The sequence below is a fragment of the Cetorhinus maximus genome, chromosome 15 (assembly GCF_964194155.1).
Source record: "Cetorhinus maximus chromosome 15, sCetMax3.hap1.1, whole genome shotgun sequence".
Classification (NCBI taxonomy): Eukaryota; Metazoa; Chordata; class Chondrichthyes; order Lamniformes; family Cetorhinidae; genus Cetorhinus; species Cetorhinus maximus.
This window is the reverse complement of record NC_135893.1, coordinates 100,594,746-100,612,183: the sequence shown is the minus strand read 5'-3', so window position 1 is coordinate 100,612,183 and position 17,438 is coordinate 100,594,746. Positions and strand designations below refer to the sequence as shown.

Genomic DNA, 17,438 nt, shown 5'->3' with positions numbered 1-17,438 from the left:
GTGGTGTAGATACACCCAAAGTGCTGTTAGGGAGGGAGTTCCAGAATTTTGATCCAGCAACAGTGAAGGAACTGCAATATGGTTCCAAATCAGGATGTGGAGTGGCTTGGAGCTTGCAGGCGGTGGTGTTCCCATGCATCTGCTGCCCCTGCCCTTCTAGGTGGTAGAGGTCACGGGAATTGCAATTGGAAAGCAAAAAGACTCATTACCTAATGATGTATGATGCTTGACTGTCAGCCAAACAATCTTTTTCCAACGTTCAATATTTTTATATCTACTTAAAGAGAAATGTTTAAAGAAAATGTTATGACAAGGCAGATGATGCATGCCAGGCAGATGAAATCCACAAAGGAAACTTGGTCGCGCTATCACAACGGTTTTTCTGCTTGTATTTATTACGAGATGTGTGCACTGAATTCAGAAGTAAAAAGTCCGCCAAGACCTTTAGACATTTAAAAAAATTAAATTAAAATATTTATTAACAAAATAAAAGATGTTAAGCACATATGTAAGACTACAATTACTACTACAACTCCTAAATTTCCTAATTAACCTGATTCCCAGTTACACTCCCTTTAAGGCAACATTCCACAATAGATTTTAGCTTTAAAACAAACTCAGCAAGTTAACACAGTACCCTGGACTGTGGAATTCCAAATGACTTTTCCCCAACTTCAGCTTTGTTAGATAGCAGACTTATGCACAAATGTGGGAGGCTTCATTAAGGCTATTTCACATACTCCTGTTGGATGTTACACGGCCTTCTGAATCATAGCCTTTTATTCTCCTTTTTATATATGTTTCTCTCTTTTTAATATGTAAATTATATTGTTTCATATGCCTTTGAAATTGTATCTTCCTCAAAATATAAAAACTTTCATGTTGCCACTATGTATTGTCCGTAACCTTTGGGAAAATAACACGTTCCTTAGCCTTGCTTATCTGGCCAGTTGTAAACAGAGTAAGAGCCCTTTGAAATCCAAATCTCCTTTCATTTATCTAAAAATGCAAATTCCCTTCACACCTTACATGCTAAGCCAGCTTCCATGTTTACTCATTAGCATGTCAAGCACCTAGCTTCTTTTGATGATTTAAACTTGCAGTCTGCTTGACTCCAAATGTAATTAAATCACACACGGACCCAACTATGCTCACCCCCATAAACCTACTTCACAATAAACCAGAAAAATATTATGAAAAAAATGTTAATTTCATGACAAAAATGAAAAAAAAAGATCTTTTTTAATATCCCTGTGATTTTTCTTTGAGGGCAGTGTCCTGGGGAATCGATCTTCAATTCCTGGGCCAACCCTGGAGGGTTGGTAACCCTGGAAGCACGTGACACTGGGGTGGCAGGACGACAGGGTAGGGGGGGCGCCGGGGAGCGCGAGATTGAGCGAGAGAGAGGGGGGGGGGCGGGGGGGCAGAATTGTGCGACACGGACCACGTGATCCTTTGTGGGGCTGTCACGCACGTGACGGGGCTGTCGACCAATGGGCGAGCGCGGCTGGGAGCGCGCGCGGGGACACGAGGGGAGGCCGCGAGACGGAGACAAGGAGCGGAAGCGAAAAGGCGAGGCCGCCATTGAAAAGCCCGGAGTTCAGAGCGCAGCCGTGAAATGGCCGAGGATAAAGCCAAGGGGGTGAGCGGCTTGAGCTGGCGGGCAAGGTCCGCGGTGGAGGTGGGGGAGGAATGTTAGGTGATGGTCGGCCGCGACTGAAGGGCCTGGGCCAACTGGTGTGGCCTGAGGGGGAGTTAGAGAGAGAGAGAGAGAGAGTGGGGGGGGAGGTCGGAGTGGCCGCGGGTCCCAGCCAGAGGCTGCTCTAGGCCGCCTCAGCGCCGCTCCGTTAATCCGAGGCCTACACGGGAAGCGGGGTGTTAGGCGCATCCCGCGGCCCCTGTTTACTCCCCGCCCCCTCTTTCTCCTCCTCCTCTCCCTAGTGTTGAAAGCCCCGGTCTGTAACGCCGAGGAAACCCAGGGCGGCACTAAAAATCCTGGGGGTTGGTGCAGGCCCGAGCAGCGCGGCTGAATCCCCGGGCTCAGGCTTGCAGCCACTTCCGCCTGCTCGTGCCCTCTGGGCACTAATAAACGCAGTGATTGCAGCGAAATCAGCATAATTGCAGCGAAAATCCGGCACCATCCGTTTGACTAATCCCTTTCGGAATTCTTTTTTTTTTCCTTTGCTTTATTCCCGTGTTTGGATGAGGACAATTGAATTTTACTTCGATCCACAGACATCAATTCAGAAAACTGTTATAGCTGCTTGGATGCGGCTGTTCACTCCTGAGCACAACTGGAACGGTTTTTAATTCAACCCAGAGTTACGATTAAAGGCAGAGGTTGCTCAATCCATAAACATTTTAGTGCCCAAGAGGACTTGCAATTTATTCGTTCCTAGTCGAAGACTAATATTCAAGTCTTTCACATGCCTGGGAAGTCTCACAACTTGGTTATGAAGCCAGGCTCCAGGACAGACCATTTGGAAAAATAAACATGCTTTATTGTGTAAAATATGGATTATAAATTGTTCCTATATTGAATTGTTGTATTTAGACAGCCCAGCTTTTTTGTTCTTTGTGGGGGTGGTGGGGGGAGTGGTGCATGCATGAGATTTTTTTTAAGACCAGTTTTGTCATGCAGAAGATAATGTAAGAGCTCTTGAATGGGAGTCTTTCCATCTGCATAAAATGCCCTTACTATTATCTTAAAATGATTGTCCGTGAGTGTATCTTTGTGACTCTGATGTCACATACTCATTCTGCATATGTAATATTTTCACATTCTTCACAATCAACATTACATTTCATTTCCTGCAGTCTAGTGGAGAGAATTTTTTAGTTTGTATGCTAAGGTACTGAATTAGTCTGAAACTGTAGTTAGCTGGTATTTGAAATTATTTTCAGAAAATGCTTTTGGTGAACTTGCGTGTGACAAATTGTAAGAACGAGTAATCCTAGATTTCTTATACCAAATCAAAAGATTGTGGATGCTGAAAATCTGATATAAAAACAAAATGCTGGAAAAGCTCAGCAGGTCAGGCAGCATCTGTGAAGAGAAAACCAATTAATGTTTCAGGTCAACAACCTTTTTCGGGTAATCGATCTAAAACATAGCTGCTGTTCGTGCCACAGATGCCCTTAGACCTACTGAGTATTTCCAGCAATTTTCTGTTTTTTCTAAATGACTTGCTTTTCAAACAATTGTTCTATTACCAAGTCTGGAACTTCCACCAAATTCATCATCTTATCTTTGCAACATTGCCTGGTGTACCCCTGTCTTACACCCATTCAAATTTTCATTACCTCTGGGCTCATTCCCAACACCTTCTATCTCCAAACCATCCAAAACTACACTGCTGCTTGTTCCAACATTTAAGTCCTGCTTGTCCGTTATACAAGCCAGCAATGAGTAATGTTGGGTGGAGGGAGTAATTCAATAAATACAGCAATCTAGATTCCTTTTTTTGCCTCAGCATAAGACTTCAGCATAGTTCATGCTGGATATGAGTTGTATCATGAACTGCTACCAAAAGTGTAGTCCTAGTGACTGATCTGTTACTGAAGCTGACTGAAGCTCAGCAATCTTATAGTGAGGTGTTGTTCTTCATTATCTTCATCAACACGGTTGTTGGAGCATAAACCATTATCTTTGAACACTATGTACTCCAAATGTGAATTTTCAGTTTCCCTCAATCATCCTTCGTTCTTGGTGGTTTCTATTTTTTTGTGATGGACCGAATGGTCATTCTTTCAGATGCCATTTGATTTGGACTAGATTCAAAGCTTTGTTCTATAAAATAACCCACAAGCCTAATATTTCCTTCTACAGGATACTGTCAACTATACACTAATAATATTGCTATTTAATTGGTTATGGTATTTCTGTTTTCTTGTTGCTTTATTAAAACAGAGTTTGGTTAGACTGTATGTTATCTTAGCGCTGCCCTTAAAGGGGCACCTATGCTTTTTTTTTCAGTGGCACTGGGCCTCAGTGTCGTCCTTCAAAGTTCTATTGAAAATAGGCCCTTGTATTAGTTTTCCCCAAGAAAGCAAAAATGTGACCAATTTGTGTTCCATTGGGAATGGGAAATGTTTTCACTTGCATGAGTAATGGTGTCAGGTTTTGTTCCTATGCAGGCAAGTGGAGGAAAAGGCACCGACTTCTGTTGGGATTCCAAATTAAAGCTGCCTGGCAGCAAAAACAGCTCGGATTGCCTTTCATATGTACTTGACATAATTGTTGGCAAAATGGGAGCTGTTAATTTGGGTAATATTCTAAACCCTGTCAAAGACAGAACCTGCATTTATATAGTGCCTACATTGCAGGAATAACCATCCAAGGCACTGAGCAGAGGAGGAGACATAACCAAAAGCTTGGTCACAGATAGCATTGAAGGGTGATGGGAGAGGTTTGAGGAGAGTAGGTCTGAAGTAGCTGAAGGCTCTGCCAGCACTAGTGTTGAGAGTGGGGGAATAGGTAAGGAATGTACAATAAATCAGTTTGAAGATGTGGAGCCTGAGGAGGTTGTAGAGATAGCATGGGACAAGCTTTGAACATGTTGGAAATAATTTTAAATTTGATTATTGAACATAGAACCAAGCCCATGTATGTCAGCAGTTGGAGGGAGCACTGCACTATTAGAGGTGCTATGCTTCAGTTGAGACTTTCACCCAAGGTCCTATCTGCCTGCTTGGATGGATGTAAAAGATCCCATGGCACTACTTTGCAGAAGAGTAGAGGAGTTAACCCCGGTGTACTGACCAACATCTATCCCTCAGTCAACATAACAAAAAAACATTATTTAGTTAGTATTACATCGCTGTTTCACTCATAAAAATGTTGGTGGAATGCAGATGTGAGTTTCTGTGGCCAACACACCCAAAGCAGCAGCAGATAATGGTCAAGTGGGATTTGGGACCAGAAGCAGGCAGTGGAGTATAGGGCACTGGAGCAATTGACCCCAAATATTATGAAAATAAGTATAGGGTAAGGTAGGGGCACAAACAGGCAATGCTGCCAAGATGAGGTTTGAGCTTTTGTGAAAGGAATTAGGCTTGGTGACATATAAGATATATACCTGAAACGAACAATGAAAAGCAACAGAAGACTAGTAATGAGAAATGAAACAAAAGCAAAAAATTCTGGAAATACTCAGCAGGCCAGGCATCTGCAGTATTTTTCAGATTCTGCAGGTCTAGACTTTTGTTCATTATTGACACTTCGGTGCATCATGTGTGGACCTTCAGAAGGGAAGAAAGGATATTGACAGGTGTACATCTTTGTTTATCTCTGTGCACAAGTGCAGCAACACAACATCGAGTCCTGTCTGTACACTGACATTCGGTTCTATCTCACCAACAGCTCTCCACCCCTCCCTCCACTGTCCCTAATTGTCAGAATGTTTACCCGACACACCATTCCTTATCCTGGTAACTGTCTGAAGCTGAACCAGACTGTTTGCAATTGTATTTGACTCCAGGATGATATTCCAACTACTTAAGACTGCCAGTTTCCATCTGTGTAACATTGCCCAACGCCACTCCTGCCTCAGTCCATCTGCTGAAACCCTCGTTCGTGTTACCTTTAGTTATGACTAATTCAATGCACCCCTGGCCAACCTCTCATTTTCCTTCCTATATAAAATCAAGCTAAACCACAACCCAGCAGTCCATACCTTAATGGGTATCACCGTATTCATCCATTGCCCTTGTGCTCGCTGACCTACATTGGCTCCCAGTTAAGCAATTTGTCAATTTTTAAAATTCCTACCCGTTTTCAGAGCCCCAACCCCCTCATGACCTAACTCTCACTATCTTCGTGACCTCTTCCAGCCATACGACCTTCTGGCATGTCTGCCCTACTTCAATTTGTGTCTCGAGTGTTTCCAATTTTAATCATTCTGCCATTGGCAACTGCCTGTCTTAAACTGGAATTCCCTCCTTAATTCTCTCTGCTTTGCTTACCTTGCTTTCCTGCTTTAAGAGGTTCCTTAAAACCTACCTCTTTGACCAAGATTTTGGTCACCTGCTCCAATATCCCCTTATATGGCTCTGTGTCAAATTTTGTTTGATCCATGCTCCTGTGAAGCACCTTGGGATGTTTACTGCAGTAAAGGTGCTGCCTAAATGCAAGTTGTTCTGTGTGGGTACAAGCAGTTGAAGCCTTTAGAATCTTGAAAGGTGTTGGGATATAGTGTATGGTGTTTTCTTAATCAGAAGCAACTACATATGAAAATGGACCAATTGCCTACTTAATCACATGGGAAATTAAATTTGCTCTTTCTGGTGAGGCCTGGATATTGTGAAAGGTAGAAGTTTGCATCAGGAAAAATACACCAGAGCTAATGTACCATGTCTGAGTTCCTTTAAATTAAATTAAATCCTGATTAAATTAAAACCAAACACTTGAATTGTGAGTGAGGAAACCAGTATAGAACTGGCATGGTGCAGGATCCAATTTTATTTTAGTTTTCAGATTTGCTGAAGTTGGATAGTAGCTACCTGGCAGTTGGAAGAAGATATTTAAAGCAGCGCGAATAACTAAAATTCGGACCAGAACTTGTCCAAAGACCAGTGTGTAGTTCCATGTTTCTTTTTTGAAAGCTTTTTCCATGTATTGATACAGTCCTAGTATTTGAGCAGCTTGTTGAGTGTGGCTTGTCTTTTGTAGTTCTGGATATTTACTTTAATCGGTGTTCTTTATCCTGGTTTTAGGAAAACGTTAAAAGTGAAGGGAATGACCACAGGAATGATCATATTAACCTGAAGGTGGCTGGACAAGATGGTTCAGTCGTACAATTCAAGATAAAGAAGCAAACACCGCTGAGCAAACTGATGAAAGCATACTGTGAGCGACAGGTTAGTGCTAATATGTTGAAATAAGTGAAAGTAGTCAGTAAATCTTTGGAACAGTTGTTCCAGTAGTGCAGCTAGTACTGATAGCCAGTATTGTACAGAAATACGTTCAGTCTCCTATGCTGTGTCACCTTGTTCCTTTGGGTGACTGTGAAGCTACTCTTTGACTTTTGTATCAGCTGTTTTAAAACAGACAGAGACCAAAGTGGTATAAGTAGAACACTGCGGGCGCTGGAAATCTGACACAAAGAGAAAAATGCTGGAAATAATCAGCATGTCAAACAGCATCTCTCCCTTTCTTAAGAGAGAAACAGTTAACAGTTTCTGGCCAATGACCTTTCTTCAAAACTGGCGAACAATTCAAACATGAAAAAAATTCAAACCCTGAACTATTCATTTCTTTCTCCACTCAGATGCTGAATACTTCCTGCACTTTCTGTTTTAATTTAAGGCCAAAGTGATATTGTGTTTGCTCTTTCTTTCAGCCCTACTCCCCTGAGAGTGGATGCTCGCCACCACTCTGCTCATCAGCTACAGAGTTAGCAATGACAATGGTCCAAGGTGTGAGTTCATTTGAACCATATTGTTAAAAGAAGTGATTTAAGATGGTCTTTCTATTCATTGCGTTTGCTAGTGGCCTGCAAGAAGTTGACAGCATAAGTGTTCAATGTAAATAGTGGGCTTTATTTGGAAGTGGAGAGGATCATCTGTCTGATTTCATTTTGGACTCCAATGTAAATCAGTTTTCCATTAAAATATTATAAAGATTAACTTTAAAATGCAAGATTGTTTTAAAGCTGATTTTGGCTGCTATGGAAACCATTTATGTTTTTTGGGTTACTTTATTCCAGATGTGTTTTGGCTTGAATATTTTGTTGGTATGTCCTAACTCTCTATGTTCCAGAATGTTTTCACTTGCCTGAATATCTAAGTAAATTTTTGGTGGCAGAATAACACTATGACTTGGTTTTTAACTGCCAAACTTAAATGACGCTAAAGTAAATAGCAGTAACAAAATATTTATACAGTAGTTATCAAGCTTAGCTAGTTTCTCAAGTAGTAAAATAAAAGTGACTATTTTGCTGAACTATGAAAAGGCATGGTCCTAGCTGAGATCTGATAAACGTATGCATCAGTAATTGAACTTTTGGGTCCATAATGTTCTTGATAGGCTTTGGACCGTACTAAATGGATCATTTACCTGTTGAAACCCGAGTGTGTTTCAATAAATACTCTCTTTTTGTGCTCTTGAAGAGTGGGTTCTTTCTGAAGAGTGCAGGTCTGCAGTGAAGAAAATGCTTTGCTGGTCTGTATGTGTAGGCTGAGACATTCGTCTGTCTGGAGCCAGAAGGTGACCCAAACTGTCTGTCCATATCATGACTCAGTTCAATGTTCAGTGCACCAGACCAAAGGGCTCCTCCAAAAGAAATCTTGGTTCCTCTGGCACTGGCTTACTGGGTTCTTTCTGGTGCTTTTGCTTTCAAAGCTGATCCTTTTTAAAGTAAATTAGGTATAAAAGTGCCCTACAATGTAACTTAACCGTAAGCTCACTTTAGGAGTGCACTGTACTAAATTTTGGGTGCTCTTGTGCTGAAGAAGAAAAACAAGATAAATTTGCTGTAAAATTTAAATACGGTATTTAGTTTTTTTTGTGTAGTATCTTCTTGCACCATGCAGAAATCTCCCAAAGTGATTAATAAAATGAATTGTTTAAATTCGGTGGACAAGGTCCCACAAACAGCAGAGTTAAATGTTACAGGATCTTTAATGCCCACTGAACAAGTATTTGTTAAATTGGTTCATATCGCATCTGAAGAACAGGACCTCTGATGTAGCACAGCTTCTGTATTGGCTTAAATTATATTTTCAAGTCCTGCAGCAGTTTTGAAGCCAAAACCTTCTAACCAAAGGCGGAAATTACTAGTTAGACGAAGCTAACACCTGTGCCTGAATGCTTGAAGCATTCAAAATGGGTCCTTGAGTTGGAATGTTGCAAATATTACTAAAGCTTAGTTGACTCCAAATGTGGATGTAAGATATACGATATGGGAGGCTAGAAAGGTAGAAATGTTGATATCTTGGAAGCATAGAGAGCTGGATTGATACCCCAGGATCTAAAATTGCACTGTAGAGTATGCATTGGATCAGGGATCTATTACAGGATATCGGGGTTCAGTAAAGGAGTTGTAATTAAATAAGAAGGGTAATGATAACCATGGTGAGAGAATCCTGGGTGGCTTCAATCAACCCAACATAAACTGTGATACTGCACTGACTAACTGATTTTGAGTTTGTGGTTGCTTTCCTGATCACACATGGAGTCTAGGCAAAAGACATCTTGATCTGATTCATAAGAGCATTTATAATTTGGGTAGATGGGAATTAGTGATCATAATTGGCTCATTCAATTTTGAGATATAAACCAGTGATGGCAGTTACAGACAAAAATACAACAGAAGTGGATAGATTCTTGGTATGCAAGGGGTGATAGGTTATCGGGGTAGGCGGGATGCAGATTTGAGGTTACTGTCAGGTCAGGCTCGAGAGGCCAAATGGCCTACTCCTGCTCCTTGTTCGTATAACTTGTAAAGGACAAGTTACAAAGGAGTGGACAAAATATAAACTAATGAAACAGTTGCAGTTAAAGAGAAGTTAAATGCTTTTAAAATAATATTGAACACGGATGAATACACGCTTAAACTAGTGAACTAAACATCAATGCAGTGGATGAAAGAAAATTGAAATTAGGGTGAATCATAGAGAGAGAGAAAAGGATGAACATTAGGAGGTGTACATGTCATTCCATATATAGCTTGAGGTGCTAACTGGCTCTGAAGATGAACATAGTTATAAGAAGCCAACAGTAATGAATTTTTCTAGCATTGTAATACCAAGAGTACCTGGAGGAAAATGGAATAGTAAGAGAAAATTGGAAGAGTGAAGGCTGCAAATACAAAATATTCCAGAAGATACTTTGTAACAAGGATAAGAAATAATTTCCTTTTTTTAAAACAGTATATCACATATCCTAGAGAATTAAGGTTGGTGTAGCAATTTGGTTGGGTACAGATTAGTGATAAATACTTTGAACTGGGAAAGCTATTTGAATGGAGTTCCATAGGGGTGAGTGGTTACATATATATCATTTACATGAATTGTAGCGCTTGGATTTTGAAAAATTGGAGAGAGGTAAAACTGGGGATGCATCTGGGTTTGGATTATTCAAGTGACTGTTCAGGAGTTGAATTAAATTTAGCATGAACTTTGCAAAGTGTTAGAAATTGGACACAGTAAAGTGCATCATAAATGCAGCAATTAGTGGAGTGACTTAAAGGAGTAATAAGAGTTTTGTTTATGATAAAGATGAATAGCAAGCATTGGAAAAAATGTGTGCACCTTTAAAGGGTTGAATCAAGTTTCAGAAATAAACTTTAATATTGATCTGAGTAATAATTTAGTAAGTACTCAATATGGGTTTAGAAATGGAAGATTGTGCCTGACCAACCTTGACTTTTCTGAGTAGGTAACCTAAGTGGCTTGTGTAAAGCAGTGAAGACTTCTGTAGGAAGTCTTGGTATTTTCGACATGTGGATTGTATTCTAATTGCAAAACTGTAGATTCAGGAAAGTCTTGGAAATGGATAAGAAATTAGCTGACTGTTAGAAAACCAATGGTACTTGTTAGAGGAAGTCAAAGTGTGTGGGGATGCATTATTGAGTGGAGTCCTTCAGGGATAGGTGTTACTTCTGATTCACATCCGTGCCTTACATTCAGAAACACCAGTGTAAATTGGCAGATGGTATCCATCTAGGAAGAGCAGTGAATTCACAGAAGGCAACTCAAATTGCTGAATTGTGGGCAAAGTAATGGCAGATGGAATTGAATGGGGGTAAGTGTAAAGCACTGCCCATAGGAAAGACAAATGAACATGTTGAAAAGGAGGTGCCAAGGATAGACCCTTGGGTGACTCCGGAGGTGACAGAGACAGAATAATCAAATGATTTTTCTGCAGCTATTCTACCTGCATTTTGATAGGTCAGAATGGAACCAGGGAAGTGGGGTCCATGAGAGAAAGAGAGGAGATTTGAGAATAGGGTGTCATGAACTGCTTCAAATGTTGCAGACTAGGGCTGAAGCAGGAGAATGTGGTTTGTTACTTGTTGGAGTTGTTTTGTTTGATAGTTGGAAGAGATTTGAACAGGAAGTTACTGGAATTGGAAGGTGACTGTATTCATTTGCTAGAAACCACTCATGGGCAATTGTAGAATGGTTGCAGCACAAGGAGGCATACGTTTGGCCTGTACCACATCGGCTTTTTGTAAGAGCAACTCAGCTAATCCTACTCTGCATCTTTTCCCTGTAGCCTTGCTAAAAACAGCCCCAGTTTCACTAATCGAGCTACATAACTGAAGTGTCTCATCCACAGAACCATTCGGGTAAATCTTTTTTGCACCCTCTCCAAAGGCTTCACATCCTTTCCAAAGTTTGGTGCCCAAAAAAAGACACAATACTTCTGTTCAGGCCAAAGCAACGTCTTACAAAGGGTCATCATAGCTTCCTTATTTTTGTACCCCATGCCTAGGGTCCCATATGTCTTGTTAAAAGCTTTCTCAACCTGCCCTGTCACCTTCAACGATTTGTGCACATGTACCCCCAGGTCCTTCTGCTCCTGCATCCTTTATTTTTATTGCCTCTCTGCATTCTTCCAACCAAAATGTATTACTTCACTTCTCTGCATTAAGTTTCATTTGCCACATGTCCGATCATTCCATCAGCCTGTCTATGACCTCTTGTTGTCTATCACTATTCTCTTCACAGTTCACAGTGCTTCAAAGTTTTGTCATCGGCAAATTTTGAGATCGTGGCCAGCTCGCCCAAGTCTTGGTTGTTAATATATATAGTAAGAAAAGCTGTGTTCTTTATACCTTCCTGTAGCCTTGAGAAGCAACTGTTCACCACTACTGTTTCCTGTCACTTAAAAAAGACTTCATATCTGCTGCCACTGTCCTTTTTATTCCATGAACTTCAACTTTGCTGACAAGCATGTGGCACTTTATCAAACACCCTCTGGAAGTCCATGTACACCACATCAACTGCATTACCCTCATCAACCTCCTGTGTTACCTCATCTAAAAACTCATTGAAACTAGTTCACACAATTTGCCTTTAAATTCCTTAATTAGTCCACATTTGTCCAAGTGACTGTTATATTTTGTCCTGGATTATCGTTTCTAAAAGCTTTCCCATCATTGAGGTTAAGCTGACTGGACTGTATAGTAAGTCCTCACTTAAAGTTGTAGTTGCATTCCTGAAAGTCACATTAGTAAATGAAATCACTTTTAAAATAAGTTTAAAAATATAAAAGAAAAATGTAACTTTCTAATTGGAGTACCTCCTGCTTGCTGCGGATCCTGCTTCCCAAACCTCCCGCTCCCTGATCCCACGGTCACTGCAGATCCTCCCCCTCCCCAACTGTCTGATTTATGGCATCTTCTCTTACAACCCCGCAAAACTTTGAGTTGTGACGTCTTCTTTCACCTCCCCCACCCCCCTGACCTTTTGAGTTTTTTTTTAGTTGTTCACAGGATGTGGGTGTTGCTGGCTAGGCCAGCATTTATTACCCATCCCTAATTGTGCTTGAGAAGGTGGTGGTGAGCTGCCTTCTTAAACCACTGCAGTTGTGGCCTCTTTCTCCCTGTCCCTCACCTCAGAATTGTGGCTTCTTTTTCCACCCCCTCCCCCTTCCTGAGCTGCCTTCTCATCAAACCTCTCGCTCCCTGACTCACCCTCTCACTGTTTACCTTTCCTGCACATGCATTCTTGTTCAAGATCCAGATCTGATCCAAAGCCAGAGCTCCGATGTTGTAGAAGTGCAAGTCCTGAAGATGCAGTAGTGCCGAGCTGGGGCTGCTGCAATCCATGTGTTTTGAAACGCTCCTACTTGTCACTTCCCTCTCCTAAACCCTCACTGCAGGTGGGTCAGTCAAACTGCAAGACAGTCATTTTTAAAAAAAACATGGTTGTAGCAGCCCCAGCTCAGCACTTCTGCACCATCGGGACTTGCACTTCCACAACTTCAGAGCCCTGGCTTCAGATCAGATCTAGATCTTGAACGGGAATGCAAGTCCAGGGGAGGGAAGTGGCAAGAGAGAGAGTCACAGAGTGGGCGGGTCAGGGAGAGGGAAGAGGCTGCAACCCGCGAGAGGCCATTCCAAAATGGCGCCAATCGAATCGTGGGAAACGACCTTAAGACTAATCTCGTGACGCTCAATGAGATTGCAGACCCCATTAACTTACCGACGTTAAAGCAAAACAATATTAAACAGGGCAACGTTAAACAAGGATTTACTGTAGTTGCTAGATTTATCCTTGCACTTTTTTTGTGCAAGAGTGTAGCATTTGCAATTCTCCAGTCCTATGGCACCACCCCTGTATCTAATGAGGGTTGAAAGATTATGGCCAGTGCCTCCATAATTTCCATCCTTAATTCCTTCAGTATCCTCAGGTGCATCTGATCTGGTCTTGGTGTTTTAAGTACAGTTTGCCTTTCTAGTACCTCCTTTTATCAATTTTAGTCACCCTGTGTCTCAATCACCACCTCGTTCACTACAACTTTGGTAGCGCCTTTTTCCTTTTAATGCACAATAATAATTTACAGGGGATAGCTGTAACACAAATGATTTATCAAAATCGCAAGTGACAAAATGGTAGGTTCTGTGTATGAAATGAAGCCTAATATCTATTGAATAATGTGCTTCTCTCAGTCTTGCCTATGAAAAGTCCATCAATAGTTTAATGGTTTTTATGAATGTAAGAATCTTGACACGTAATGTCCCAGTTAGTGATTGTTTTGACCTAGCGCAATAGAAAAGTTTCTGCACAAGCTATTAATCATCTGGTGCATCTTGGAAATTATATAAATCAAGACAATAAATGGGTTTGTCCACCGCCACGCTATTCTGCATTACTTTGCACACAAAGTCTGGCCTTAGTTCATAGTTGCATAGGCTTACCAATGGGAACTGGTTTGTATTGAGCACAAGGAAAAGTACCTGGAGGAAACCAATGGTATTGTTTTTGAAAAGTTGAAATGTGCAGAAGGGCAGCTAAGATGGGGCCTTATTTGAATTTTAGCAATATTAGTTTTAGGTAAGTAAATGTTGAATATTGCTTTAAAATAAGGCATAATAGTAAAGTTAAAGTTTATAAGCTATCTAGACTCCTATCACCCAAGACCTTAACTGCTAGCATAGAGGGGTAAGTTTCACACCATTAGTCTGAGATGGATCAGACCCAGGTTACAGCACTGAAAGGACGATAACCGTTGCACCAATTTACGACCACAGAAATTATGGATTAGCAAATGCCAGTAATTTCTCATATTCTGAATGCTGAATATATTTTTCTGCCTGCAGGGCTTGCAGATCAGACAGATCCGGTTTCGTTTCGATGGGCAGCCAATAAATGAAACTGATACACCGGCTATGGTGAGTAACTTTTCGCAGATTGAAGATAGCAGTGTGCCAGGTGATGAGGATCCATTGGATTTAATTCTAATATTCGGCAATAAACTTTCGATGTTTCACTGAAAACAAGAATTTAAAAGTTTAAATTTAGTTTCCCCTCTCGATTACCACCCACCTGCAGAAGTAGGGAATATGGACCCTCAAGCCTGCTTCGCCATTTAGCAAGCTGATAACTGGTCATGATCTTGGCCACAGCTCCCCTTTCTTGCCTGTTCTCCATAACTCTTGACTCTCCTATAGTTCAAGAATCTCAGCCTTGAATATATTCATTTCCTGTAAAAGCTGGCACACCCATTCTAGATTGCCAGTGCATTCTGCCAAAGAAATGTGACAGCCGCAATTGAGATTTAAGTCGTTAATGAGGTCGGTGTTTAGTGAGATGCATGGTAGAAATAAATATTCTATTCTTGGAGCTGACATGGACCATCATTTTCTTGGAAATTGAAAGAAAACAGGTCAGAATGGGACAGGGAATTGAAGTGATAAGGGACAGGGAGCATGGGAATGCACTTACAGAAGAAGGTGATCACCTAATTGCATTTATCTCCTGTATGTAAAGATGGCAGCATTACAAGCAGTGAATTTTTGGTTGGTATGGGGGCCCTCACTGATGTGGCCTGTACCCTTGCTGTTAACCTGTTTATTTTATTTTGATTGGGTTCTTGAACTGCTGGAGCTTGCTGTGTGCCAGTTTTTCATGCTTGCCTTTCTATCTTTTTGAACCCCACATCTTCTGTGTTGTATCTTTCAATTTCCTTGATTTATATGACTATATTTCTTGCTAATATTCCTTCCACTATTTAACAATCTACTATTCTCCACTTGATCACCTTACATGTCCTATTTGCTCCATCGTGTTTCCCCTTCACCCCTCCTTCCCCTGTTCTGTTCCTTTCGAAATGCTGTTCAATATTTTTTTAACAAAGGATCCACTCTCGAAAGTTTAATTTGTTTGCTATCTGAGCTATGTTTCCAAGATTTGGAGCTGGGGAGGGGGTTTGTATTTCTAGCACCTGCAACGTTTAGTCACTTGAATGTTGATGTATAATTTTTTTATTAAGCTCTTTTGGATAGGAAACTAATCCTTTTATTTTCTAAACCACCTCCTGCCCCATCCCAACCGTTTTGCAGTTGGAAATGGAAGACGAAGACACCATTGATGTATTCCAGCAGCAGACGGGAGGAACCTGCTAACCTCATGACAGTAATTTAATGTAAATAACGTTCCACACAATGTACATGTTCTTGCAACACGCTGTATTTTACTCTATTTTGAACAATCTGCAACATTTGGGGCGATCGCTGTTATAAAAATGTTAGAGGGAGGGATAAAGAGCTGTGTGACATCCCTGCAATAAATTGCTTCTTTTTTTTTTTGCATTGTTTTACTTTCTGGATACAGGGAATTTTCTTTGTATTTTGGATTAATCCCAATAAAGTTGATCTTGTATGTACAGTGTTTGGTTTATGTGTGTTATAGGTTATGTTACTGAAAGGGGTCTTGACAGGGTGGATGTGGAGAGGATGTTTCCTCTTGTGGGAGAACCTAGAACTAGGTGTCACTGTTTAAAAATAAGGGGTCGCCCATTTAGAACAGAGATGAGGTGAAATTTTTTCACTCAGGGTTGTGAGTCTTTGAAACTCTCTTCCTGAAAAGGTGGTGGGAGCAGAATCTTTGAATATTTTTAAGGCAGAGGTGGAAAGATCCTTGGTAAGCAAGGGGATGATAGGTTATCGGGATTAGGTGGGATGCAGATTTTGGTTTACTATCAGATCAGCCATGATCTTATTTAAATGGCAGAACAGGCTGGAGGGGCTGAACAGCCTACTCCTCCTTGTTCGTATGTATGTAAAGTAGACTGCTGATTTTATATTGCAATGAACCCTTGCCAGTACAATTGCATTGGGCACTGGTCAGCCCCTAGTACCATACTGCAAATGGTGTCTGGTGTTGGCCAATTTTGTGCGTGGGCAACACTCTCTTTCTGATCCTGTCCTTGCGCACATAATATGGCAGGGACCTTCAGGCAGTGGATGGTACTGAGGCAAATTATACTGCCCATGCTGAGCATTCTGTATTCATGAGTAAAAGCCATGGCAGCTTAGGAGCAGAGTTTAAATCAGTGCTGTTGTGAATCTGTCATAACAACATTGATACTAGCTGATTTTGATTTTCTGATTTCGAACTTGTCTACCAGTAAGGTAATATGGTGAAAAATAGCTTTTTCTGAACCCCCAACCTTCAAACTTTATCAGTACACATCAGCAAATAGGAATTGTACATGAAAAATGCAGTTGCTTGGCCTTTGAGAGGCAAAATTCCAAGGATGAACAATTGCACGTGACTCACAGGCTGTATTTTGGACAATCCTGAACTAAAACAATACAGATTGGGAGTCAAACATGTAGCATCCATAATCTGCATGAGAACCAGGGTTGGGGGGCGCTGCAGAGGCTTAAATCTAAGTACTATAATACACATTTCAACAGAAAAGGAACTAGATACTGAACAAATTTGACCTCGATTGCTACATTGTCTACTAATAATTGATATGAGACCCTTCTAATATAGGTAAGGATAGTTTGTAAAGTCTTTTTGGTACAGAAGTTGTGTAATAAAACAAGGAAGTCCGATACTAGTTCAGATTATGCTTTTGAGCAATGTGTAATTGTTAATGTATGCAACCATGTCTTAATGTAATAAAACTTCACGTGGGGAAACCCGGTATTAAAAGTTTCAAGTCTGCCTTGGATATTCTCTTTTGAGCACAGCGGTGCCGCCCACTTCCATAAGCAGTTTGAGCTCAGGCCAGAGATGAAAACGACAGCACAATCCATTCTCAATGGTCTGGCACCTACAGAACTAGACATAGCGCACACATAAAGAAACTTGGGAAATAGCGATTGTAGGTTCTGAGTTTTAATAAAGATTTGCTTAATGTTCCTGGCTAATGAAATTGAGATCAGACAATAGATACTTGTATTGGGTTTGAAATAAACCTGCTCGTCTCTAACGCATCTTCAATGCCTGTAAGCCTGTGCCTATTTTTCTTTAAA

The 17,438-nt window shown here is 41.0% G+C and overlaps 1 protein-coding gene across 2 annotated transcripts; it reads left to right on the top strand.

Moving 5' to 3' along the window:
• Positions 1-1,484: 1,484 nt before the first annotated feature.
• Positions 1,485-17,127, top strand: LOC144691049 (small ubiquitin-related modifier 3-like). 2 transcript variants are annotated; one of them, XM_078559068.1, is made up of 5 exons: positions 1,485-1,642; positions 6,715-6,858; positions 7,341-7,416; positions 14,271-14,342; positions 15,513-17,127. In XM_078559068.1, exons 1-4 carry the CDS (start codon positions 1,619-1,621, stop codon positions 14,321-14,323), a joined length of 297 nt encoding a protein of 98 aa, XP_078415194.1. In that variant the 5' UTR covers positions 1,485-1,618; the 3' UTR covers positions 14,324-14,342; positions 15,513-17,127. The 2 variants fall into 2 exon arrangements, with proteins under 2 accessions (XP_078415194.1, XP_078415193.1); XM_078559067.1 differs by lacking the exon at positions 7,341-7,416.
• The last annotated feature ends 311 nt before the right edge of the window (positions 17,128-17,438 follow it).

Coding starts and splice junctions, on each gene's coding strand:
- LOC144691049 (XM_078559067.1), top strand. CDS start 1,619: ATGGCCGAGGATAAAGCCAAGGGG. Junction 1,643..6,714: donor CCGAGGATAAAGCCAAGGGG/GTGAGCGGCTTG, acceptor TCCTGGTTTTAG/GAAAACGTTAAAAGTGAAGG. Junction 6,859..14,270: donor AAGCATACTGTGAGCGACAG/GTTAGTGCTAAT, acceptor TTCTGCCTGCAG/GGCTTGCAGATCAGACAGAT.